The 26,327-nt window shown below is 38.5% G+C and overlaps 2 protein-coding genes across 2 annotated transcripts in view; both read right to left on the bottom strand.

Moving 5' to 3' along the window:
* RNF20 (ring finger protein 20) overlaps positions 1 to 26,327 on the bottom strand; it is a 1,863,764-nt gene that overhangs the window by 656,087 nt on the left and 1,181,350 nt on the right. The gene's annotated exons all lie outside the window — the stretch shown is intronic.
* The window catches only part of LOC122811886 (membrane-spanning 4-domains subfamily A member 8-like), a 191,700-nt gene continuing 184,410 nt past the window's right edge, over positions 19,038 to 26,327 (bottom strand). The window contains exon 5 of the mRNA XM_044084027.1: positions 19,038 to 24,745. Within this exon, the coding sequence (XP_043939962.1) occupies positions 24,509 to 24,745 (237 nt within the window). The 3' untranslated portion in view covers positions 19,038 to 24,508. The remainder of the gene's footprint in view (positions 24,746 to 26,327) is intronic.

Raw genomic sequence — 26,327 nt, 5'->3', positions numbered from 1 at the left:
CATATAAACAAGACATTTTGGGCACAAAAGTATTACAACTGTCACAGTGAATATGTTGTATATATTGCAACTTGTTCAACATGTGACAATTATTATGTAGGAAAAACCAAAAGGATGTTAAAACGCAGGATTTATGAACACACTTTAGCCATTAAAAACAAGGATAAAAATAATTCTTTGGCGAGACATTCTCAGGTGTGTTTGGATTTCAAGAAGTTTGAGTTTTTCGTCCTAGACTTTGTAGAGAAAGGTTTATTATTGGGTGATTTGAACAATAAATTAGAACAAAAAGAGACACTATGGCAGTTGTGTTTAGGTGCAGATGAACCCCCAGGTTTGAACAAAGTGATTAACATCAAATGCTTCCTATTACAGAGGTAATTAGAGAAATATTTCCTTTCACTATTTTTCTGGATTCACTTAGTGTGGAAATGACAATATAGATTTTGGTGAACATTTTAGGGGGATTAGTTTACACGCCCAGACTAATGGAGGGGTGGATGTTTGTACATGGGCAATTGTACATATGTGTGTATCTATGGGATCACATATGTGTGCATATAGACATATATATGTATATATATATATATGTTAATGTGGGTATCTCCTTTTGTGTATACATATCATGGTTTATGTACGTATATTACGCTAGTGTTCTGAACATCAAAAGGTGTGTTCTATTAAAACACATATATAGGGGTGTGTGTGGAGATGTGTGCGTGTGTGTGTGTGTGTGTGTGTGTGTGTGTGTGTGTTTTTGTGTGTGTGAGTGTGTGTGTGTGTATGTGGGGGGGAATGTAGAGAGATATGGAGACAGACATATGTATATAATCATGCACACCTCTTCATTTGCATTTAGTTTAGTTTTTTCAACTTATCCTAATTTATGATTATATTTAGTCATTGTAATAATTTATTTTTGTACACTAGATAGTGTGTAAATATTTTTAAATCTGTAGAACAATGTTAGATATAGATGGCATACATTTTCTACATAGAAATGTTTTTTATAGAATATCATGACATTTCTTTTTGATATGTATTTAATAGAATATTCACCAGAACGTTGATCATTAATTGTACAAGCAAAGTTACATCACATCCTGTTTGTAAGTATAAAACCAGGAGTTTGGGAGACTTCCTGGTGTTTCTGAGGAAGTTCACGTCAAAAATAAAGAGTGGAAGAAAGCGCTAAATTCACATCTGGCTGTGTGGTTACTTTCAGTTCATATCCAGTCACCGAGTATCCAGCATTGTTTTCAAGTTGTTTTCGGTTTGACCGAAGCTGTTTAAAGTTAATTTTAAATAAATATTCAGTATAGAAAATGAACAGATATGAAACATACATGAACTATTCATAAGCTTTCTAATTATTGTACATTCATCTTGAAGTACAGACATTATAGTTTTGCAAAGTTAGACTTAACAGTAAGCATAAGGGCCATTTGTTCCAGTCACACACAGCCCCAGCCTCAGTATACAACTTGATCTTGTCAGGTTAAAGGCACAAAAGACACTGTCATGAAGGTGAGTATACGCCCCCCCCCACATAAACCATACTCAGATTTCAGAACTTGTGATCGAGCTTACTTCAGTGAAATGTACATTACTCTTGCAAAGCAAGCCAGAACTGCAGCTATTCACACATAGGTATTGCCCACCAGTCCAACTCACTGCCTACCCCGAGAAACTGCTGTCAGCCTACATTGTTTAAGTAAAATAAATCTCCATGGTTACATTATTGCATTTCTTTCACATCACAATAGCCAAGAACTTGCACATGATCTTATTTAATTTGGTGGTGGCAGTGTGTGTGTGTGTGTGTGGGGGGGGGATTGCAGACGTGTAGTGTTTAATTACATGCTATTATTTCAGAGACCTATTTCTGGCACACAAATGATACAAAATGCCCCAACAGATATCCAAAATACCATCATACTGTAACTATCGTCATAGCCAAACATTCTCAAATCCATTCATTTCCTTATTTCTATGCACAAAGTATTTAAGCAATTATGTAATTTTCCAGAAAAGGAGGACACATATGGAGCAGAACCAAAAAGCTTAAGCAAATATAAATTAGAGTACCAATCCCGGACCAGTAAACCTAACAAATGATATTCCAGGCATTCCATTTTACATGTAATGAATCTGATTCTGAAGTACTACTGATACTGATGTAACAACACAATGTATGTGTACGGTACACTGCCTGCTTATTTATTTTTAGATTGTAATGTAAGCCCAAGCATTCTACCCTAGCTAAAAATGTTAATCTTATGTTTTTCATTTCCTTATAATTTTAGGTGCTCACAGACAATACTGCCAAAAAAATGGAACTGCAGTGGTCGTGCTAATGACACCCCCCGAAATACTAGTACACTCAATCAGACCTCTTAAATTGGGAAAAATATTAGAGTACAACAAATAAGAAAAATATAAACACTGTTTTATTATTAATAATACAAGTTTATTTCTTTTAAATACATACACATACACACACTAATCCTGCTCTTTATGGTCTTAAACACATTCCAACAGCTATTTTAGATAAATGTGCATCACTACTCACTGCTTGCTGCTGTTCTCTAGGAAGGTGCAGTAAATATGATCACAACAAAGTACACTAAAAGAAACATATGGAACATTAATCCTCAGTACAGGTGTGTACCTAGGGTTACCATAATTCCTTGTATGTAAAAGAGGACGAAAAAATATGTGTTGCTAGCAGCACATATTTCGTCCTCTCTTAGGTGAAGAGCAAAAAAAAAAAATAAAAGGCCCGTGTTAGGGGATTTTTGATTGGCCCGCAGGGCCGCATGCCAGTATATGGGCCAATCAAAAAAAAAAACAAAGCGGAGAAAAAAACTCCGAAATAGGGATGTCTGCTTTTTGAAAATTCTGCGATTTGTCTGGATTTTAAAACCCAGACAAATTGCAGAATCTTCAAAAAACCGCCTGGACAGGAGAACAAAAAAGAGGACGTGTCCGGGGAAACCCGAACGTATGGTAACCTTATGTGCACCCTGCCCTGCCATAAAACTATAAAAATCAATCCTGTCTTCCTGCTGGGACTAGCAAGGTATTCATCATCTTAGACATTCTGTCTCTAACTTTGTTCAGGAGTGTGAAATCATGTTATGACTTAAAAAGCCATTTAGTATGGGCTGCTACTTTGGGGTGGGAATAGAATCCACAGCCTTCTGATCTTCCAGCATTAAATAAGGGTAGTAGTAGTTACCTATTCTGCTCTTAACACTGTGTATAATCTCTTATCTCTTGTATATTCTGCATCATTTCTGTAAAAGCTGGTGCCATTTGAAGTGGGTCTTGCCTGAAAAAGGCCCAAATGAATGTTTATCTAAATAACCTCAGTATTGTTTTGGCAGATGTGGCCTAAAGCCAGCATGATTCACTGGGGTGTATTAAACCATTGCAATATATAGTTAATTACTAACTCAGTTTCCTCTTTATTCTTCCCTCTCTTCCTGTTAGGAGTTGTGTCTTAAGAACTTTGGCTTTATCTTTCCTTAGGTAGAAATTAATTTAAGAAAATATAAGTAAAAAATATAATTTCCTGATTTTGGGCTTTTCCCCTAATTCTGTGTTTACTCTGTTCCTAATTCTGGACATAAAAGTTTAAATGTTTTAAGTCTGGTACTTTTCAGTTACATTTAAATGCGCTGATAAAATGGTATGTCTTTTCTATATTTATCCTACTGGCTTTTTTTCCAGACATTAAAAAGAAACTCTGTCAAAAAAAGCTGGACACAAGTATGTGTTTTCAGCTGATATATATATATATATATATATATACCGTGGATATAAAAAGTGAATACACCTCTTGTACAGAGTTAGGTTTTTGTGATATAAAAAAAAAAATGAGACCACAATAATGACTCAGATGTCTTGTATGGCATGTAAACTGTAGTAGAGCTGGCTTCTTCTCATATTTAACACAGCTATGTGTCACCAACCACAAATGTTAGCATTTCAAAATAACATTTACTTTGAACATCATTTGTACACAGTTTCACAAAACAGAATTTAAACTGTATTGCTCTTTTTCCGCTAGTGTAAGTAGAAAAATATCACTGGAAAGAGCAAATGTGAACTTTGTGTTGACGTACCAGATATTGGTCTTTGGCCCACAGTATCTAAAATTCAGCCATGCAAGTATATTGAATGGCAATTCTGTTTCATTCTTTTTAAGCTACTGAGTGTGGTGATGTTTAGGTCACCCATTCTCTTTGCTAGTATAAGCAATTATTTATCCATCTCCTGCAGGAATAGCCAAAGCAATAAAAAGTCTGTAGATGTTGCATTTTTTTTCTTGAAATAACTGACATTCACACTTCATTCTCTGTATTAATGATTAAACAACCTTCTGCAAGAAAAGAAAAGAATGGAAGAAATAGTCATCAAACTACAAGTAGGAAATGACAATCTCTCACATATATGCATACCATAAGAATTCGCTAACACTAACTTGAAATGCATTATGCACAGGTTTCAAACTATGTTTACCATTAATGTGATCATCCTAAGGGATGTAAACAACCTTGGAGCCACACCAACTGAACCTTCCAAAATAAAAATACAAACATATACCAACCCTGAAGGAGGGAAAAATACATACATTTCCATGACCATTGTTTAAATTGCAATTAAACCTCTAAATATGTCCAGCTCAGTGGCACAATTGGATAAAACACTGGTAGGTATCCAGGTGACCTGCTGTCCATAAATGACTCAGGGATTGAAGAAGCCAGACAGGTAGGGCAGAAGTGAGTAGCCAGCACAATCTTAGCCATCCCGGGGAGAAGAAAGTAGCATTGGCCAATGCGTCAGTGTGGGCTGGGTGTTGGTGGACACAGACAATACATGGATGCTCTCCAAAGAGCATAAGCTGTAGCCAGTGGTTATGCATTTATGGAAGCATGCATCTGTGGGGGCCAACCATTGTACGCAGTTATACTCATCATGCTGCTTTGGGGGTTCAGAAGAGGTTAGAGAAGCATGAAACCCCCACTACTACATAGATACTCCCCCTCCCCAAGAAAAGGAGAGCCGATGGTCAGCTGAAACAAAGGAGAAAATATTAAAACAAAAAGCCTCACAGTATAAGGGTGTCTGTGTGCTATACTGAAATGCATTTTCATGGAAAAATAAAATGCTAGGTGATGAACAAGCTTAAAGATGGAGTTAGGAAATGTAACTGTTTAAACCTGCCTAGACAGTATAAATATTAAATCCCAATACTGGCATTCAATATATACAAATTTTATTTGCTCATTTTGCATTAGACTACAACAAATATTACACAATAAAACTGTAACAGCAATAGGCAAACAAATTGAAAACTTATCTTAGTTCTCCATAGACACAAATAGCTATGTTTAAAACATCACGGACTTAATTTAGGACACAAGTTATTAACCAAGTTGTTTATGCTCAGCTTTATTTTACTTGTATATGTCTACATACAATTAAACATGTTGTGTTGCTTGCATATTTGCCCTGCTGTATGGAATTGGTTTTGACTGAAAATAGTCTTAAACAAGAGCTTTAATCTAATCTAGTCAACAAACATTAAATAAAATAAATAAGGCATTTTACTATCAAAGATGTCACTGCTCATTTCCTAACATTTTTCACCATAAAAATGTATATATAACTCCAAATTCAGAAAAATATAATCTTAAAACATTGCTGCAGTCAAATAGCTCTAAATAATTGAAACAACAATCATATTGATTCATTTCTCAAAACGATGTCAAACAGAACTAAAGTATGTACTTCCCAATTTAAACTTCAATTCAAAATGAATAAGAAGGAGAAACACAGCAGGAACAATAAACTTTTAATACGGTTAGTGCTTTCACATCACAGATGCTTCATCAGACCATAAATTTATATTTGCCTGATTACTTAGAAGCTACATGAAGTGGTTTATAAGAATTGGTCCATATTACAATCGGATCCTGAAGTAGCCAGGATTGTTGGTACTAAACCTAAGTTTTGTTATAAAAACAAGAAAAATCTTAAGAGATTATTGTGTCAACCTAATATTTCAAGGGATGAGAATTATGGTCTAAGTATATGTGAGCAGTGTAGTGTTTGTGAAGTGTTGAGTGAGGATAGAGTTTTTATACATCCCAAGACCAAGAAAAGATATGAATTTAAAGTAAAAGCAAACTGTAAAACAAGAAACCTAGTTTATTTAGCTGTTTGTTCAGTTTGTCCCTCTTTCTATGTGGGTATGACCACTCGCTCACTTAGAGAGAGAGTCAGAGAATATTTGACAGCTATTAGGAATAGAGAGCCTGATAGGAGTGCATTGGCTAAGCATATCATATGCAAAGGTGCAACACATAATTTTTTGTTCAAAGTAGTTGAATGTGTGTATCAAGATTCAAGGTTGGGGATATGAAAAATAAGTTAGAATTAAATGAACTGAGATGGATAACTGTGTTTCAGGCTGAAAAGGAACCAGGGTTGAATGACAGAACATCAATCAAACCTTAGTTAAAAATGCGGCATTTATAATGTTTCACCATTATTGTATATTTTATACATACATAATAATGATGTTTTTAATAAATACTGTTTTGTACACGTATTTTAAGTTGTTGTAACATCAGTATTAAATGAAGTGGGATATTTGTATGTCTGTTCTTTTAAGTTATTTTAATTTAGTGTAATTATTTGATTATTGATGGCTTAATTGGGAGTTAAGGAGTATATAAATGAATTGTGTTTGATGAGTTTATGGTCTGATGAAGCATCTGTGATGTGAAAGCGCTAACCATATTAAAAGTTTAGATTTATATATATATATATATATATATATATATATATATATATATCTTTATTGTTCCTGCTGTGTTTCTCCTTCTTATTCATTTTGTATTGAAGTATTTATTCATTGGAGTAAGAGGAGTTAATCCAGAGTGGCTACACCATTGAGTCTTATTACTTTCCAATTTAAAGCCTAACAAAGTATCATCTGTATGCAGCATTCCAGCAAATATCTTCGAGTATCTTTCTATTTTCCACTTTCAGTAACATCTTAAAACAAGCAATTTGCCTAGAATTATAAATAAACATAGAAAAGATTGAGCTTTGCTTTTCCCGTAGTTCTATATTATTATAAAATGTTGATTATAATATTCTAATAGTCACTGTTTACATGTAATCTTGTTCAGCTCGATCATACTGATTCACTTTTCAAAATGCAGAGCAGTACTAAAAATATTTTGTTGTTGCCTGGTGTAGCACACAAAAATGTTATGCCTTTTCTGTTAAACATAATATAAAAAAGGTCTTCAGACTGAGTATTTTTATTTACCACATTACAAATAATTGCATTTTTGCATGTCCCTTACTGCTTTAATTGCTTTCAAAAACTACAAATACCACTTCCCTGGGTCTGGACACTTTACATGTATGACTGATAAATAGCACCAAACAACTCCCAAACATATCCTTGATGGACTCCTTCTACCTTTGCTTAATTTAAGCCTAACCATGGGATATAGTCATGAGGAACTAAAAAAACAGTAACTGTAATGCTGTAAAGGAGGCTCAAGCACAGCACTAAGAAACTATGGATCCATTAGCTTAACTAGTCTAATTTATAAGGGCATGGAACAAAACACCTTTGATTTCATAAATTATGAAATAAAAAATACTCATACATCTGGACATGCAATAGTTTGATTTTTATCATGGGTAGCGCATGTCTACTTCATTTAGCATATGCCACAGAGACTGTGTCGACTGGTCATTCAGTCCATATTTCATGTCTGTATCCAACAAAGACCTTTATACTATTCCACTGTAAATAGACATAATGACCAAATGGTAGGTCCTTCATAGAAGAATGGGTAAAAAATCGATATGAAAATTTGAACCAAGATGTAGAAGTGGATGTGCACCATCTCAGAAAGAAGAGTACCTCAGTGCTCAGTACTGGAGACCCCTCCTTTTTACATATACTTTCCTTATTTCCATTCCATTATCTCAAACCTATGCTTAACTAAATGACTGCAGGCTGAGTGTTTTCATTCAGCCGCACCAGATACAGTTATTATATTAGTTTGGGTAAGCGTCCCACTTCCTTCCAGTAACAGTCTACAGAAAAGATCTTTAATTTACATACAAAAAGTACAGAATTGTCACATTTGGTAAAAACAATTGATAACATAAATTTAGTCAGTGCTCCTCTCCAAAATGACACAGTAGTCAAGGATATTGTCACCTGGGTTGACAATTTCCTCTTTTTGGATCACCATACGGCATCAATAATCACTAAATCTGTATAGGTACATCAACTTATGGCTTAAGATATCTGTTCCAGATCAAAGCAAGTTATCAACCCTTTCTAACCAGTTGAAAGTACATCATTTATAGAATACACTGCTCATTATGTACATACCTATCCAAGTATATCATGCAGCAAGAAAGGCCTCAGAGCATCCAAACTAAAAAAAAAAAATTGTTCTAAAAACCTTTAACTAGTCTTATCCCTGTATTCTCTCCCGCTCTCTCTCTATCTGTATCTCTTTCTTTGTTATAGTGTTCTACATAGAGGTCAATGTTTTGCATTCTGTGCCATCAGACACTTCCCTACTCAATTTCTTTCACCTTAAAAACCCATACTAAGGATTTAAACCTCCACAAACACTAAATAAAACACATCAGATGGACAAGTGTATTACCCTACAGTTATCTCATCTCTGGAAAAAGATCCTTTACATCCTTCAAGATGAACCTGAACCTTAATTAAAACTCCTAGCTTTCTTTGTTATGTGTAATCAATACAACTACTAAATAATGCATAGTCTTTTAAGTTGCAGAACTTGAAAACAGACTAACTGTAATAGAAACAAAGCCTAGGAGAAATCAGTGCAATCCTCACAAGTGCATAACCTGAAAAGAAAAAAATCAGATTCATGTGAGAGGCATCACTGCCAGCATAACACAAATTAAAAGCAGTGCAGAGCGCCCTTACCTTGTCCTTCTTAATCCTTTGATGACTGTGTGCAGTGCAGCTGCTTGTAAGCAAGGCAAAGACAAGCAAGTGCAACTCAAGCCAAAAAAGTTATCTAACCACTTTTCTTTAAGTCACCAAGCCGATATCCAGTCCACTATCCTCCATATTTGTTAAGACAAGTACTGTCTGTGCCAGCTAGTGTGCTTATTTATTGCTACTGATTGTTTCTCGTTCTCTCTTTTTTGAGAAGACAGCGAGAACCAATCAGTAGCAATCCAGCCATCCATATCATGTACATGCCTGCGGACGTGGCAGTCCGAAACCCCTTCTAATTTACTTTGCGGTTAAACCGCATATACTTCTGGGCATCACACTGATGCCTTCCTTTTTAATCTAGACTGTTTTTACAGCAGTCTAGATTTCTAGATGTGGCTAAACAAAAAAAAAAAAAAAAATGAAACTTGACGAGCATGTGCAGTTCAAGTTTCGGGACTTTGCAGACTCGATTAGGAAGCACATCACAAACATGATTCAAAGTAAATGAAACAAAATATATTTAAATATATATTTTTTATTTTTGTATAATGTAGAATGTCTATTTTTGCTGGGAGAGCTGCAGTCCGATGGCACGAGCCGCCCCTGTATATACAGACTGCAGGATTCAAAGACAGACAAAGTACACTATAAGCAGAGTGAAGGTCATGCAATCAGTGGTATGGATCAATGTGTTTCACAGAATCATGCACTTGTGAGTATGCTCCCAGGGTGTCACATATATTGCTGTTCATTTTAATGGCATAAACAATAGCAAAATGGCAGGGCTTTGGTGGTACGGGGAGGAATCTAAAAGGCAAGGTGCACAGTGTGGTACACTGCTTTCTCTGCATCTAAAAAAACCTGCCTTTTGTAAGATAAGGCACAGATAAGGGTGCACAGAACAGCACACTTGGCTACTTGCATCTGAAAGAGGTGTCCATTGTTGAAGGAAGCACATCAAAACACACTGTTCTCTCTGTGAAGATAGGTGAAGGCTGCCAGCCTAGCCGGATAGAATTTTGGAGATAATTATGTCATCTGTAAATATTAATGTAAACCACAGGCCTGTTGTCTTAAATGAAAAAAATGCTGTTACATGTGGAACTGCAAAAATGTAACAACAGTACACTCTGCTGACCAAGTAAAGCTCCGGACGGCCTAGATGAAGGAATTCTAACTATTGTTTTAAGGCCAGAGTTAATTGACAGAATTTGCATGCATAAATGTGCTTTATTGCTCTGGTTTCTGCCCAGAGGGGAAGAATGTAAATGTAGTTTCTGTTAGACTGGGAACCCAAGGAAAGTATGAAGAATGATGTAATGTGAATCAGGACTGTAATATCAATTTAAACAGAGAGAATCAGAGAGCATTAAGCATTTTTGTCTTAACCATCCATTCACAGCACTGTCTTGCTCTATATGTAAGTTTATCTTAGATTTGTGTTTTCTCTTTGAAATAGGTAGAAACTAGAAAGATTAGCCTAAGTGTTTTTCTGTGATGTCAGAACTGTACTACTGAATTATTTTAAGTATTTCTATGTGATCTCTGAACTCTTGACTAGCACTGTGTAGTACAATGTATTGTATTGTGTTTTGACTATTTGTTATTAAATATTTTTAAACCCTTTCAACTGTGGCTGTTTTTGTAGAGATAATTTAAGCTCTTTAGAGTACTTACATGCCTTTGGTTAAATTGGAGAAAGACACTCTAATAGCTTTAGCCCTGGGCTATACTACCAATTGGATAATAATATTGCACAGTAATAATTGGACACCCTTTTAAGGGCCTTTGTGTAGCTGATAAATATTAGTGAGTAGAGGCAGCTGGTGCTACCGTATAGTCTGGGAGAAAGGGGCACAGCTGGAGAACCTGTGCCAGCCTTCCCCAGGAATGTTTGTGTGGTTGTATAAACTCGTGTGTGTGTGTGTGTGTGTGTGTGTGTGAGCTACTTGGGCAGAGACACAAAGCACTGGTTGGACAGAGAGAGTGCTAGAGGTTTTAGCTTGCCCACTAAGCTGAGATCTGGACCCTGTAGCTGTGCCAGTGGGGAGTATTATTAGGGACCTGGAGAGCAAGGGAGTGACCAGCCCTGGACTGACTGTGATCTCTATGTGCTCTTAATGGAAATTGCACTTTACTGTGTGTTTTTGTTATCCTTTCTTCCTATATGAGATGCCACTCTCTGGTGTTAGTGGTGAGGATTGAGGCTTTTTGATTGCTGGGCCAGGGCATGGATGTCACACTATCTGTAAAAGATGTCAATCCTTTGGTTAAGTGAAGATAAAGGTATACAGCTGAGCAGGCTGTGTGATCTATAGGTGCATAGGGTAGCCTGTGACCATATATGGCAGAGCAGCATGGTTAATGATTACAAAATAGCAGCACAGAGAGTGTTCTGTATATACAATTTCAGACAAGACAACTAGATTATTTGGGAGAGTACCATCAAACAGTATATCCACCCTGTAAATGTACACCTCCATGGGTGTTTTATCAAGAAATAAGTACTACCCAAGTGCACACTGTGTAATAGCTTGTACCCTATGCATAATTATAGCACTTGTGATGATCTGAATACATGAATTAATAGCAGCAAAGCTTACAACATAGCAACTTGTGAACCCTGCAATGCACTAAAACAAGTAGTGAAAACTGTATAGAAGGAACATGCAGTGTTCCTACTTGATTTCTCTCACTCATACACACATGTATGCTTACCAGTGCAGAGATGTACAGACCTAGGGAAGCAGTGTGCACACCACTGGAGACTGCATAGGTATGCACGAGACTCTGAAGCGAGTTGCTTCTTTAACAGAAGCACTTGACTTGCACTTAGTTTATTACATATGTTGCATTCCAGCCCACATTTTCATCTCATTTGACCTTTGAACTCTATTAGGGGGCCCTCAGCTGTCATTGTTACTGGCTCAGCCCACAGTCCCCAATATCCACGCTGGGTCTGCCAGCTACCTTCCAACCCCCTCCCCTCTCAGACTTGGGCAGCTTTTGCTGGGGCCAGTCATGGATCCTGAGGGTGGCCTGGAGGTTTGGCTCCTCTGTGCTTCTGTTTGGGGGGACTTTTTTAATGACCTACCCACTTCCCCTTCTCCACCAACCACACTTGTTTTACATCCAAGGGCAACTTCTTTCTTTGGACCACACCTCCTTAGGGAGAGTACCAGTGAGCATCCTTTCAACTGGGATGGGCATGCCCATCCCTTCCCTGCTGCTCCACCAGTCAGCCAAGCACCTAATCAAATCCAGGTCAGCAGAGGCCTTTGAACTCATTTTACATTGAACAGAGGATTATAAAGCAAACATAGCCATTCTGTGAAATCCTGGATAATTGATAGGTAACAGCCATATTATGCACAGAGATCTCCCTTTATATGTGTACATGTACATATATACACATATATATATATATATATATATATGGTTCTACCTGACTTCACCGACACGCCGGAACATCGACAGCGAAATCGGGAGCCGCAGAAGAGCGAAAGTGCAGAAGACCGACGCGACGGGACCCAGAAGATCGACAGTGCAGAAGACCGACCCGACGGATGAAAGCACCGGCGCTGAGGATGCCGAAATGGGAAAAGGCTGTGTAAGTATGCGGTAGTGACGGACGTTAGGGTGCGAGTAAGGTAAGTGTGGATAGGGGTGGGTTAAGTGAGTTAGGGTTAGGGAGCGGGTCAGGTAAGTGTGCGGTAGTGAATGTGTTTGGGTTAGGGCGGATAAGTGAGTTAGGGTTAGGAGCGGGTCAGGTAAGTGTGCGGTAGTGATTGTGTTTGGGTTAGGGGCGGGATAAGTGAGTTAGGGTTAGGAGCGGGTCAGGTAAGTGTGCGGTAGTGACGGACCTTAGGGTTAGGGTTTGGGTCAGGGTTGTAGGTAGTTGTGTATGTGAGGTTTAGTGTGGGTTTGCAGGGATTTTGGTGTGCTTGTGTTGTGTATGTGGTTTTGGATGGGGAATGTGTTTTGTTTGTTGATTGTGGTGTGTGAAGTGTATAAGGTTTCGTGTTTGTGTACCGTCGGTTATTTCGTTGTCGGGCATGTGGATTTTCGTGTTTTGTACTGTCGGTTATGTGGTTTCGTGATTGCGTTGTCGGTGTTGTGGTGTTTCGGTGAAGTCAGGTAGAACCATATATATATATATATATATATATATATATGTATGTATATATATATATATATATATATATATATATATATATATATATCAAAATGTGCAAGTGTATATACACACGCATGCATGCTTGCTTCCTGTCTTTGTCTGAGGGTACTTCATATGTGGTCTTTGGGGTGGACCTTATCCACTTCAAATTCTTACCTTGCACCACTGACAGCTGTGCAAAAAACGTCCTGTTTTGGAAGTACCTAGGGAATGTGGCATATTTCTAAGCCTCTGAAAATGCATTTCAGTAGTGTATCAGGCGCTAACCTTGGTAGAGAGTTTTGCAGCACCATTCATGCTTTGATGCTTATTTGCACATGATTAGCACATGCAGCAGGCTGAATATGGAATTAACATATTTACTGTCAGTACTGATAATCGACTGACCATGAATTATAGATGTAGGCTATGCATTTTCCTTCACTGCCTCTATATACTGCATACCTTGTGTATGAATGCTGCCTTGTACTAGACAAAAAACAACAGCATTATCAGTAAGTTTTTAACAATATTAACAGCAGTATTCATGCATTTTACTGAATAAACATGAGCTTATCTTGTAATTGCCTGGAATAAATTAAGCACATAGCTAGATTATCCTTATTTATTCTAGCACTCCTTTATGTATTGGGGCATGTACAGTAGACAAGTAGCTTACCTTATCCTTCTAGGTCATATTGGTTATGATATCACTGATGCTCTCACTACTGGATTATAAAATATCTTGTGCTCACTCCTTTAATTTGTACATGTTCTGGCTCTTAGCTCCCAATTTTAGTTGCATTTGTTAACACTTTGTTTGAACTGCTGTGTCCATGGTTCTGATGAATGGAACTCCCAGCTAACCAGAATTCAGTTAGTGTCCCAAGTGCTGTAGGAGCCACATGGGTGGGACAGGAATGAACAGTTAATGCCAACTCACTACTTCTGGGGTTGTAACACTAATTTTCATAGCTACTAAAATCTGATTCCAGTCTAATGAAATCTCTCATTCTATTCACGGGTTCCCCTCCAGTCACTCATTCAGTACCCACTAGTAGTGAAGGGGCATATCAATATCATATACCTAAAGATACTCCCTCACCTAGAAGCTAACAGGGGACTAAATTGCCCAAATATCAGCTAAACTGACTCCAGAAACCTGGACCAAACAGTTACTTTTCCTAGTAGGGTACAAGAGTACAGAACCTCCTAGACCTTGTATTAACTCCATGCCCTCTATTCAGACACACAAGTATTTCCTACCCTAGTTAAATGAAACTAAACAGTTTCCCATCGTTTCAATGGCCAACCTGATTGACATGGGCATCCTAAAGCAATGTAATAATTGCCTTATGTATACTGACAACCACTTACTTCTAAAACAAACAAATACCCTATGTGAGAGATGTAATTACACTATAAAATTGGAATAAATTCTCTCACGTAACAAACTGGACATCAAACAGGTTATCAGCATACACACTTCACTTCTCACACAAAATTAGGTCATGACACAAGCCTGCATATGCAGAAGTACTCACTAAAAGCCTACCAAAAAATCAGAGACCTCCCAGACTTGCACACATTCCTATGTAAATAGAAACAACTACACATAACGAGTACACCAGTGTCTCAGCAAATAAGTCCCTAAGGCAAAACACCTCAAAACTTAATGTCTTGGTCACAGACGACTCCAAAGTGAGATGCACAAATGTCCTCATTAGGCTGGACAAGGAGAATGCCATGGTTGCCTGTCTGTCAGGTGCCAAGATCATTCAAATCACACATGCACTCAAGTCACTCAACAAGGACCGTTATGACATTGTCATAGTCCATGTTGGGGTGAATGACTTCAGACGTACCTTTCTGGACTATATGAAGAGAGACATGACTGAATTCTCAGATTATGTGCCTCAGGCAGGTATGACCCTAGCTCTAAGCAGCATTCTACCTTCCCCTAGGATGATGCCACAATGTAAATAAAAAAACAATAGATTTCAACAGTTGGTTTAGCTTCTGGTGTGAGACCAGGGGGATCCAGTATCTGTCAGTCTGGGAGAACATGTTCGACAGGGTACGCTGCTTTGCCAGAGATGGTCTGCACCTGTCTCCTCTAGGTTTTCAGATGCTGGCATCCCCCATAGTGCCTTTTTAGCCAATATCAAAACAAAATTTCCAACATAACAGAATCCAGTTAAGACAAACTCAAGGTTTTGCTGCTTAATGCTAGGAGTCTAAACATGAAACTGTACTATCTGGAACCACTCCTGACCTTGGAAGATGCTGACATCTGTGCATTCCCTGAAACATAGTTTGAGGCCACAGAGAGCATCCTGGCCATGCAAGGCTATAATGCCTTCCACATGTTCAGACCTGAAAATGAGCATGAAAGAACCAAAGGTGGAGGTGTATCCATTAAAGCCAAGTACACCTTGAGACTGGTCAAACAATACAACTCTCTTCAACTACTCCATATCCAATTAACTACAGGCAAAATACCCTGCAACATTATTAGCTAGAAGTTCCCCACCATGAACCAAGAAAAGCACACCGCCTTCCTGGACTTACTGGAGTCACTCGCCATGCAGCCCAACACCTTACTCATAGGAGATTTCAACAATCATTTCATCGACTGGCTGACACACACTAGCACAAACATGCTCATGCAAAGGTTCCTGAACTTTGTCAATACAAATGCTCTGGAATGGATACTCTGCACCCCCACAAGGGGCTCAAATGCCCTAGACATAGTACTCACCGGCATGGGGAGGTTATTTCACTCCCCGTTGTGTGATGCCCTCCCTAGTAAGGTCGGATCATACATCAGTCACGCTCATACTACTGAAACTGTCGCCACCACAGGAGGAAAAAAAACTAAAAAAGACTTTTCCAAAGCAAACTACAGCCTTCTAAATGATAGTATAAAAAGTTGTATAGCCCCCGCAATCACAGGCAACAATGACTCCTATGCAGAAGTATACACAAATGTGCTGTATAAACACTTAAGCAACTGTATAGACCCATCTGTGCCTGACTGGATTAAAACCACGCCCTCCAGAAAAAAAAAGCCACCCTGGTGGACCTCAAGTATAAACAGGTTATATAACAAAAGGAACAAACTGATGTCTAAAAATAAGAGGGAACTGACTCAGCAGAGGAAGAATTCATTTAACAGTTTGAACAAGCAAATCAGAAATCTTGTAAAGTTCTCTAAAGCTAATTACAAAGGTAAAGTAGCATCCATAGCAAAGGATAATAATAAGGCATTTTTTAACTATGTCTGAAATCTAAAAGGGAATGCCCATCTATGTGCCTAACTGGCAGTGATGGTATCACTCATACTATACCAGTGGAAGTTTTCAACCTGCTGGCTGACAGATTTGGCACAATCTTCAGCCCCCTGTCCCCAGCAGCCATACCGCAAAGCATTCCTGAAACCAGTCCTCTGCCTAGTATCTCTAGAGATCAGGTCATATCTCTGCTTTCCAAAGCCAAAAATGCATTCTCAATGGGATGAGAAAACATCCCATGGCGCTTATTAAATAATCTGAAACAGGACCTTGCAGACCCACTTGGTGCTCTCTTTAGCCATAGCCTGAGAACTGGCTTTGTTCCAGCAGCATGGAGAACAGCAACAGTAATCCCCTTGCACCAAGGGGGGGGGGGGCATCAACCGACCCTGGGAACTCTAGACCCATAAGTCTAACCTCTGCAAGGCCATGGAAATAATCATCATGGACTTCATCAACAAGGACATAGGTGACCTTCAGACTCTAGACCCAATCCAAATTTGCTAAGGGTAGATCATGCTTCTTATACCTGGTAGATTTATTCAAGAAAGTCACCAAAGCCCTGGATGAAGGTAAGACAGTGCATATGCCTATCTTGACCTAACCAAGGCTTTTGACACAATCCTCCACTCAGGTATCATTGAAAAACTTTCCCAGTTGGGGATTAACCCTTATGTTACTAGATGGATAGCCAACTGGCTCACTGAGAACACATACTGTCAAAGTCAGTGACTCCACCTCTAACAGTAGACTCATCACCAGTGGCATACTACAAGGATCTGTGTTGGGCCATTTACTGTTTGGAATCTATTTCTTGGAAGTCCAAGCTAAAGTAGATGGCCTTTGGCTTACCAAGTTCCCTGAATGCAAATCATATGCAATAATTTGATCCCCCCAGTGATGTTAACATATTACATTAGGAGCTAAAACAGACAAATGATTGGTGCCAAAGCCACAGTCTAAAACTAAATGCAAAAAAGTGCATTATTATCCCTTTTGGCAAAGGGCAATTCCCTGGTAATTACAACACTGACAGCACCCTGCTAAGTACAAATCCAGTGGTGTGAGATCTGAGAACACAGGTAGATAGCAATCTGAACTTCAACCACTAAGTTTCCACAGTGGTAAGGAAAACCTTCTACATTGCACATCTCATAAGTAAGGGCATCAGATCTGGGTGTAGGGATGTTATAACTTGCTATAGGGATCATAACCTAGCCTGTGACATTAATAGAACATGTTGGACAGACATACGTCCCAGAGAATGCTGCTACTCTTGAATAAACTTCCATTTCATGTGAAGCAGAGCTCCTCACTGACCCTATTCAAACACAACCTGGATAAATGGATGGGAGACCACAAAATCACTCCAGGGGTGGCACCCATGTCCCTCATGGACAGGGGTAGTTGGTGTTTGTCATAGACTCACTCTGCAAATTATGTCCATCTAACCAAGGACAATTGTGGCAACTTAGGAATAACATGGCATGTTAGGGCTCTAGGGCCTCTGGCCTAGTAACCTTCTAGGTACCCAAGACCAACTGCAGTTTTCTCAAAGGCTGCCATTACCTTCTTGATCTTGTTAGCCTCATCTAAAAAGTCAAAGTCCTACATGATGGAACTCCCATCCATACTGTGACCAAGATAAACAGCAAGAATCCTCTTACGACTGTCTGTATGATGGCCATTCCATAGTTGTCCGTTATACCACTGGGGACAGATGGGCAACGTTGTTGCAAATGACTCAATAGACAGCATGTGCAACAGAAAAAAAGTTTAAATTCTGTATAATGAACCTAAACATATGTATCTAAACTGGTTGCTATTATTTCCCTTTATTGACTGTACCTTTGATCAATGCCTGTGCAGTGGCTGAATAAAGTCCTTTTTGAATCAGTCTGTTACAGACAATAAACATTAGCACATTTTTTGTGCTGGCACTGCAAGAAGAGTGCCTGTGATACCTCTTGTATGGTCCTGTGTTAATGCAGGTTGTCCTTCACATTAAGAGGATATTCTGTTGGTCTGTATCTCCAATTTTCTTCAGCCTTTTCCAAATCTGGAAAGTACAGTGTGCTTAGCAGAATTTTATGTTGTTATTCCTTTTCAACATATGCTGTATGTTACACAAGCACTGCATCACATGATCATGTGCTGTTTGGACTCTGGCATGACCTTTATAATAAAACAGTAAAACAGTGATATTAGTTTACAAAGCATCAGATTGCTGCATATAGCGTGTAACCTAAACAGCTTTGTCATCCATTTCTAAGTGTATAGCACCATGTTTATTGGACTGCTTCCAGGTACTTTTGAATCAGTCTGCACTAAGAGACATGGCTTGTTTAATAGACTAGTTGTGTCTGTCTTTCTTTGTCTTCTGATTTGACCATGCGCCTGTGTGGTCTGCGCTACTTCTCTATTTAACTGTCTACATGTGCAAAAAAAATCTTTCTGAATTCCCTCATTTGATTCATTGCTTTTTGAACAGAAGGTTTAGCAAGACAAGACTTGCACAATCTTTGACTGAAGATCTATCACAAGAAGTCTGTTATTGGAATGAAAGCACTTATGTTTATTTTACTTCAAACATTTTAATTACAATGTGAATTTACACAGAAAGAATGGCAACTTAACACTGTGATACATGATTATAAACTTAAGTGCAATTAACGTAATTACTGTTGATTTTACTGTTAAGTAATTCTCATTAAAAGAAGTTACTTTCATAAGCATTAAATGAAATAAGATAGATTAGACAGCTCTAAGATTATTTTCTTCCTTTTAAATCAGTTAAAATCAGTAAGCAGCAGAGAAACAATTCTAGTAGATGAATTACATATATTTGAATTATTCAGAAAGAATAAAAGTTATGAGACATTTGCAATAAAAGCAACATAGAAAAACATATGTTACCTTTGGTTATTGGGGACAGATCCATAACCCCCAAACTACAATGCTGGGTCTTCAAGCTGCCCTGTAGCTATTAGTCCAGCTTCTCTGGTATAGTCGCACCCTTTTAACTCTTACCCCATGTGTGTGTGTGTGTGTCAGAGAGAGAGAGTGGGAAGGGGAGGGCAGGGACAGTCCCCAAACTTTTCAGATCACTTCAATGTAAAGAGAAAGGAGACAATCTCCTCTTGCATCCCCTACCTTCATCATTCCGAGATGTCATGGAACATTTCCAGCCCATTCTGGATTATAAACTTGTTCTGGGATTGTTATGGTATTTAGTTTGGCTTTCATCTAGAACTATGGGTGCATTTTCTTCTCTCAGCAGAACACATTGATGTCATCAGGTTGAGACATCCATGTCCCAAAATGTGCAACCCCCACTGGTACTCAACTGCAGTCAGTGCGTCTTCCATTAACAAATGCAGAAACATGAAAACAACCCTCTTCCATTCCAAACACATCACAACTGACCCTGTGGCAAGCTAAACGTATTAATAAGTCAGGGTCACCAACAGATCATATGGGAACTCTGTATACTGAATAATTTTATTATTCACCACTTTATTCTACATCAGTCCAGAATAGAAGCATATTTTCAGTTTTAGTACTCTTCTGCTAATCTGGGAGGGATCCATTGAAAGAAAAGACAGGAGAGCTCAGTGCAGCACTTGATATTTTTTATATTTTGTTTTTGCTGTCATAAATGATGCCCAATGTCCTTAAGGATCTTTTTTGCTTTTCTGGCAATGGGAAATTTTATTTAGGCAAAACTCATGTACATGCTAACTTTGTAGTCTACATTGCCAACTGGCACCAGTGACTCAGTTTCTGCCAGTAGTTCTACTATCAGATAGTGGTCTAGAATCAAGAGTTATACTAGTACCGAGATTGAACATTCTAAGAGAAAATGTTAACTTTTGGGGGCTGCTGAGATTTACTATGACCTACAATGCAATAGAAATCTACAATGCAAGAAAGAACAGAAACAACAACATGAGCAGTACTCACACAAGCACTGTGATGTATAGCAACACAAAAAAGCATGTTAGATTAGGCCTGTTCAGTCATACCTACAAGCTCTAAGTAGCCGCAAGGATTCCTTGTGACTTCAAGTCTTTTGGCTCACCTGTGACTTTCATTACACCAGGGAGCAGCTAGATAGGTGACAATTAATCCAAACCACACCAGACAGGTAAACAAGGCTGAGGTACAAAGACAGAAGGTGACAGGCCAGGGTAGGACACTGGAAACCAGCTAAGAGTAAAGATGTAGTAGATCAGGAAAGGTCAAACACTTTCGGGGTTATAGCTAAGGGTTGAATTCAGTACAGATACAAGAGTGGAGGTTTTGTTATGGCACCTTGGAAAAATAGTTTCAGGTACCCGAGTATGGGATTATGTGAAGACCCCCAGTGAGGAAAGACATTATGGGAGATGAAGTGGTCAACCAATGAGTTACGTACTTCACTGGTCTGGTGAAGATGGCATTCTCACATCCCATTTGCCATATTTTTTGCTGGTTCTGAGGATATCCATCCATCCACACACCTAATTTTCTTCCTGCTGATGGTCACAGCGATAGCTAATGCAACAGGCCAATCCGGCTTTAGATGCATTCAGCAACAGTAAACATTTCCTAGTGGCTGATACCATGACATTCACAGAAAAGCTGAGAGGTATAATTTCTCTAGTGTATCCTGGACCTGCTTAGAGCCTCCAATTCAGCGGACTGTGTCTGGTACACCTCCATCAGAAGGCATCTAGGAACCATCCTTACTAGGTGTCCAAACCACCTCAACTGGCCCTTCTCAGTACTGAGGAGCAGTAACTCTACTCCAAAATCATCCTGGATTGCCAAGCTGCTCATTTTGTCATGGAGAAATAAGCCCAGAAATTATGAACGAATGTAATTTCTGCCATTTTTATTCTTGATTTTTCCCTTTGTGTTACTACCCAAAGTCCATAACCATATGTAAAGGATGGTGATACTGAGTGATGGAAAAACAGGGCTTGATTTTGAAATGAGATCTGGTCTTAGTCCGGTCAACACCTACAGTACAAACACAGCTGCACCTTTCTTCTTTAATCTACATGTACAGGACCTCAAGATTCTTAAACTCTCCTACTTGTGGTAGCTGCTCTTCCCTGCAGACAGCAAACCATTGTTTCCTGAGAGAGAGAGAGAGAGAAGCAGACAGACAAAGGACCTTGGAGTTTAATGAGATGATTATCATTCTCAGTGGATTCACATTCACCACTAAACCATTCCCTTGCATGCCAGAGATCCGTCACTGGATTCCAAAAAGATATTGTCTGTGATAAACAGAATTACAATCCTTACATCCTTAATCTGGATATTTCCAAAAGCCACGACATTCTGTCCATGAAGACCATGAACAGCTGGAATGGGAGCTAAAGTACACTCTTGGCTTCTTACATATCATGTGACAGACTGGAAATAGAACACATACAAATGTACTCTGGTCAAGATAGTCATAGGAACAGCAAGGAGCCATGACCCAAGGCGGGGTTTGTTAAGCTGTTAATCCCAAGGCCCAGTGATGGACAACATAAGTGAGAGAAGCCATCACACAAAAAAAAGGAAAAAGAAAAACCATTTAATGCTAAATGATGTTTTTTCTGGATATGACCAATAGGTAATGATAAGCCAGGAAGGCAGCTCCTGTGGTAGGTGCTGAAGTGAAGGCCTTGTTGTGAAAGTTTGATAAGGACATGACCATAAAGGGGTTCTGACAAACCATTATATGACTTAGGAGAGTGGATGGTATATTGCCAGACTGTTCCTATAGAAGGCAGAGAAATTATGCCCTTTACCAGGGACACTAATCCATATCCAGGGGATACATCTCTTCTTAGGCAGAAGTACAAGAAGCAACTGGTGTGATTAGATACATATCTGTACATGAAGTCATGGTTATGATTAAACAGTAACAATTGTAAAGGCTGCATGAGTGGACAAAGGAATTAAATATACTGGGATGCCATGGTTAAAGCATTTTTTCAATGCTGCATGCAAGGAGGAAAATTGCCTCTGGAGTGGCAGTCCCATTTTCAGAAAAAAACAGGAAGCTGTGCTCCAGTTATAGAAAGTCACACATCACAGTCTTCCTTGGAAAGCCTATATCACAGTGCTAAAAAGGAGATTCCATCCAATAGCTGAGCCTTTGACTGAGAGCGACATTGTGAATTTTGTCATGGCTGTGAAACAGTTAACCAACTCTTTACCCCTATGCAGATATTGTGCGGGTCCTAGAAATTTAAGAATCCTATCCATTTGTGGTTTTTGAACCCAGAGAAGTTGTATTGGATCCAGAATTTTTTTGTTGAAGGTGTTGCAACAATAAGGGGTTTGAGGGGGTGGGGGCACTACAGCCTGACACTGGATCTGCATTTGCAAAGAATCTCCATTCCTAGCTTTAAGTCAAATGTGTTTAAGATATGTATAGGTAATTATGGCAACAGTGATAAAAAAAGCTGGTCAAAAAAAAGAAAAATGTTTCTGTTTCATAATGTTATGATGCTTTTTGGACATGTGTCTTTAGAAATATGAGCAAAACAAAGCAGAAAAGTAAAGTGGAAGGAGAAGTTGAAAAGTATATGGTACCAATCACTGCTGCTGTCCTGCTGCTACATAAATGAAGGAGCTTCTGCAAGAGATTCATCAAAAGAGGGGCATAGATATGGACATAGAGTTATAAAGATTTACAGCATAGTCTTAACCCGCCACAAAAAGGTAAATACATTTTTTCATTCACAGAAAAACAAGTATATGTTTATGATGTGCAAAACTGTTGCAGTGTTATTACTCCTTAATATAAACTGCCCAGCTATGTGGAATAATGTAGAATGAAGCTGTAATGCAAGATTAACTTACTGCCCCCCTCCCTTTTATTTTAAGTTCTTCAGTAGATATGACATTTGTCTTATTCATTTATTATTGCACCTTAAACATCTGTAGTGTTTGTTTGTGAAAATAATTTAAGTAGTCCACTACCAATTCTCTAATCTTGGCATGTGCCATTTTGAATATTGACTTATTGTCTCATTAGCCTTTTCAGCTGAATCCCATCATGGGTAGGATGCTGTTTATCCATGGTTATTCATTCATTTCCTCTAGACTGCCTCTAAGTATGAATCCCGAATGTTTATAATGGTTCTTTAATACATACCTTTGGTCATATAAAGTATACATAGCTGCTTTTGACTTCATCTAACTATCCCAAAAAAGTATTGTTGTGACCAGTGCTTTGATTTCATTACCTCCTGGCTCAAGTCAATCTCCAATGAAGATGGTTTTGATGAAATTTGAAAGCTGCTCCCTTACTGCATAGGGATATGAGAAAACTGCCAGTTCAACTACTGCAACTAATTTAGTAAGATTTTTTTATTATACTTGTTGCCAATCCCCACATCTGACCATTAAGCGTTTACCCCTCAATGACTCAAATGGCCTATTTGCTCTTCTTTAGAGAAGTACCCTATGGCCCAGTCATTCCACTTGGGATGAGATTACAATACCTGGAGTAGTGACATTATCCTTGATGGAAATTAGAGATTTTCTTCTTAATGGTCATCATTTCAAATATATTCCCAATAGTGCCAAGTGTTGGGCGTGTAATAGTTAGAGGGGACATGGTCATTTGTGGACTAGTTACATGCCGATTGAGCTACACCTAACAACTTTGTTCTCAGGTCTCAAACAAGGTACTCAAAATCCTGGGCACATGCCCTCCCCCAGTTGGCTCAAGTGACATCAGTCCAACTTTAGGTAGGTAATTGAGAATTCTACTTCTCTCTGTCATGATGCGGAGATGGTTTTGCCAAAACAGTTCATTACTGGATACAAACTTGCTGAATGATACCACGACCTTCAAACTTTCTGTTAGTGAAATTTCTTCATTATCACAATATAGTATGATTAATATTTATGCACAGCTATGGCTGTTAACTGTAGAAATAATGCTTATGCAGAAAGAATAAAACAGAAAAGAAAAAAAACATTACTCTATAGTTTTATATTGCTGGCTGTGTAAGAACACAGTCCTGAATTTTAAACTGCTAGTGCAACATCTAGGACAGGCACATCATCAGCTTGTGACAACAAAGGAGATGATGATGGGGTCAGTAGATGGGAATTATTCCCTGTAGATTCATTCTTAGGACTCGTGGCTTCATTTTTGAGAAGAGGTGTAGGATCGCTGTATGGTGGAGGGGCAGGTTGAGTATTCATTGCCAGGGGAACTTGCTTGATCTGCAAGACATCAGGAGTCACAATCATTGTTGTAGGCTGCAACAAAAAGAAAAACAAACCAAAGATCATCACTTCTAAAAATCAGTGGTAATATAAATGTTTACTAGAGAGTAAAACACAGAAGACAAGACAAGAGAAGGCTGAGACATTGTCCAAATCATTTTCTACTAAGGAAAGTGCAATATTCAGCTTAAAAGAAACCACAAAGCATTTAGATATTTAACAGTTATAGTCCTACACCAGAAGTGAAACACTTCTTTATCAATTAAGTGATGTTGCATAAGACATTAAATATAACATTTCACTTCTGTGGTTTCAGGAGTTAGCTTTATTTCAACAAAGAGGTTCCCAATTCAACATATTCAAGATTTTTTGAATAAGTTACCACAAAGTCATCCATTGTCTACTGTTAAGTCTAGTGTTGACGGTTGGATGGGTAATCAAGATTTATACAAGGCTATCATGCATGGCCCTACTCAATTCGGGAGGGAAGCACTGTTGCAAAATTTGGCAAGAACTTTTAAGTGACTCTTCTTAATGGTGTATATGGCTAGGTAGCTTATAGTTCCTGTGATTACTTGTCTAGAATTGTTCCTATGTGAACAGATCCCAACAGCATGCAGACCAGTAGCAGAATATATTCACATTACTGAAGTAGTCCTAGGGTGTAACCACATCAACAGAGAAAGATACTATCAATCTGTAATCCAGTTCTCACTAATGGAAAAGTAAAAATTGAGGTTACTGTGCTGGGCCAGGATCTAGTGAAAATACCCAGATTTGATGTACTCATTCATTGATTTATTCTGTGGTCCCAATTTCAATCATAATCCAGGACTAATAGGCAAGACAAGTTTGATAAATACAATAAAGGTAAAGTGCATCTACATGAAGTACAGTATTAACGTCAGGTAAAATAGCTGTGCATAGGTTTTCTAAACAGACAGAATAGAATGGAATGGTGGAACAATGGTGATATGCAGTTTTCTATTAAGAAACATTTCTGTGCAACCTGTTATGGCTACACGGGATTTATGTTTGTTTTTTGGCTTTTCCCATATAGGGGTCGCCACAGTGGAACTCCGGTCCGCTAATGATTGGCAGTAGATTTTTTATGGTGCTGAGTTGCCAGCCCGATGCACAACCTTCAGTGAAGGCACACCCATTCACGCATGTCTTTTGAACGCCACTCGACCACAGGGAGGACATGCAGACTCCACACAGAAGGCACTCCAGCCGAGAATCGAACAGGAGAACCTCTTGCTGTGAGGCAACAATGCTACCACCACGGCTTTATATGAAATGCAAAGATATAATGAAATGCAGGACAAATACAGTTCAGTTAAATTTCACAAAACAAATATTCACATCCCATGTACATTTCAGCTGAATATTGTACAGTAAAGTATCTATAGGCCATAGATAAACTACATAGTGGGCAGTGAATACAGGAAAGTAGTAAAGAACAGAAGTTATAAAATTCTTCAACAAGTAAAGCCTACAGTACAACAGTTTTATTTAGAACGAAAGTGTCAGGTGTCAGGAATGCATAATGTGTAAAGTTAATTATTTGAAAATGTGCGCTACTTCACATGGCATGAATTAACAGTGTATGATG

The sequence above is a fragment of the Protopterus annectens genome, chromosome 9.part0 (genome assembly GCF_019279795.1).
Source record: "Protopterus annectens isolate FY-2018-M chromosome 9.part0, PAN1.0, whole genome shotgun sequence".
Classification (NCBI taxonomy): domain Eukaryota; kingdom Metazoa; phylum Chordata; order Ceratodontiformes; family Protopteridae; genus Protopterus; species Protopterus annectens.
Note: the sequence above shows the minus strand (reverse complement) of the source record. Positions and strands in the feature narration are given on the sequence as shown.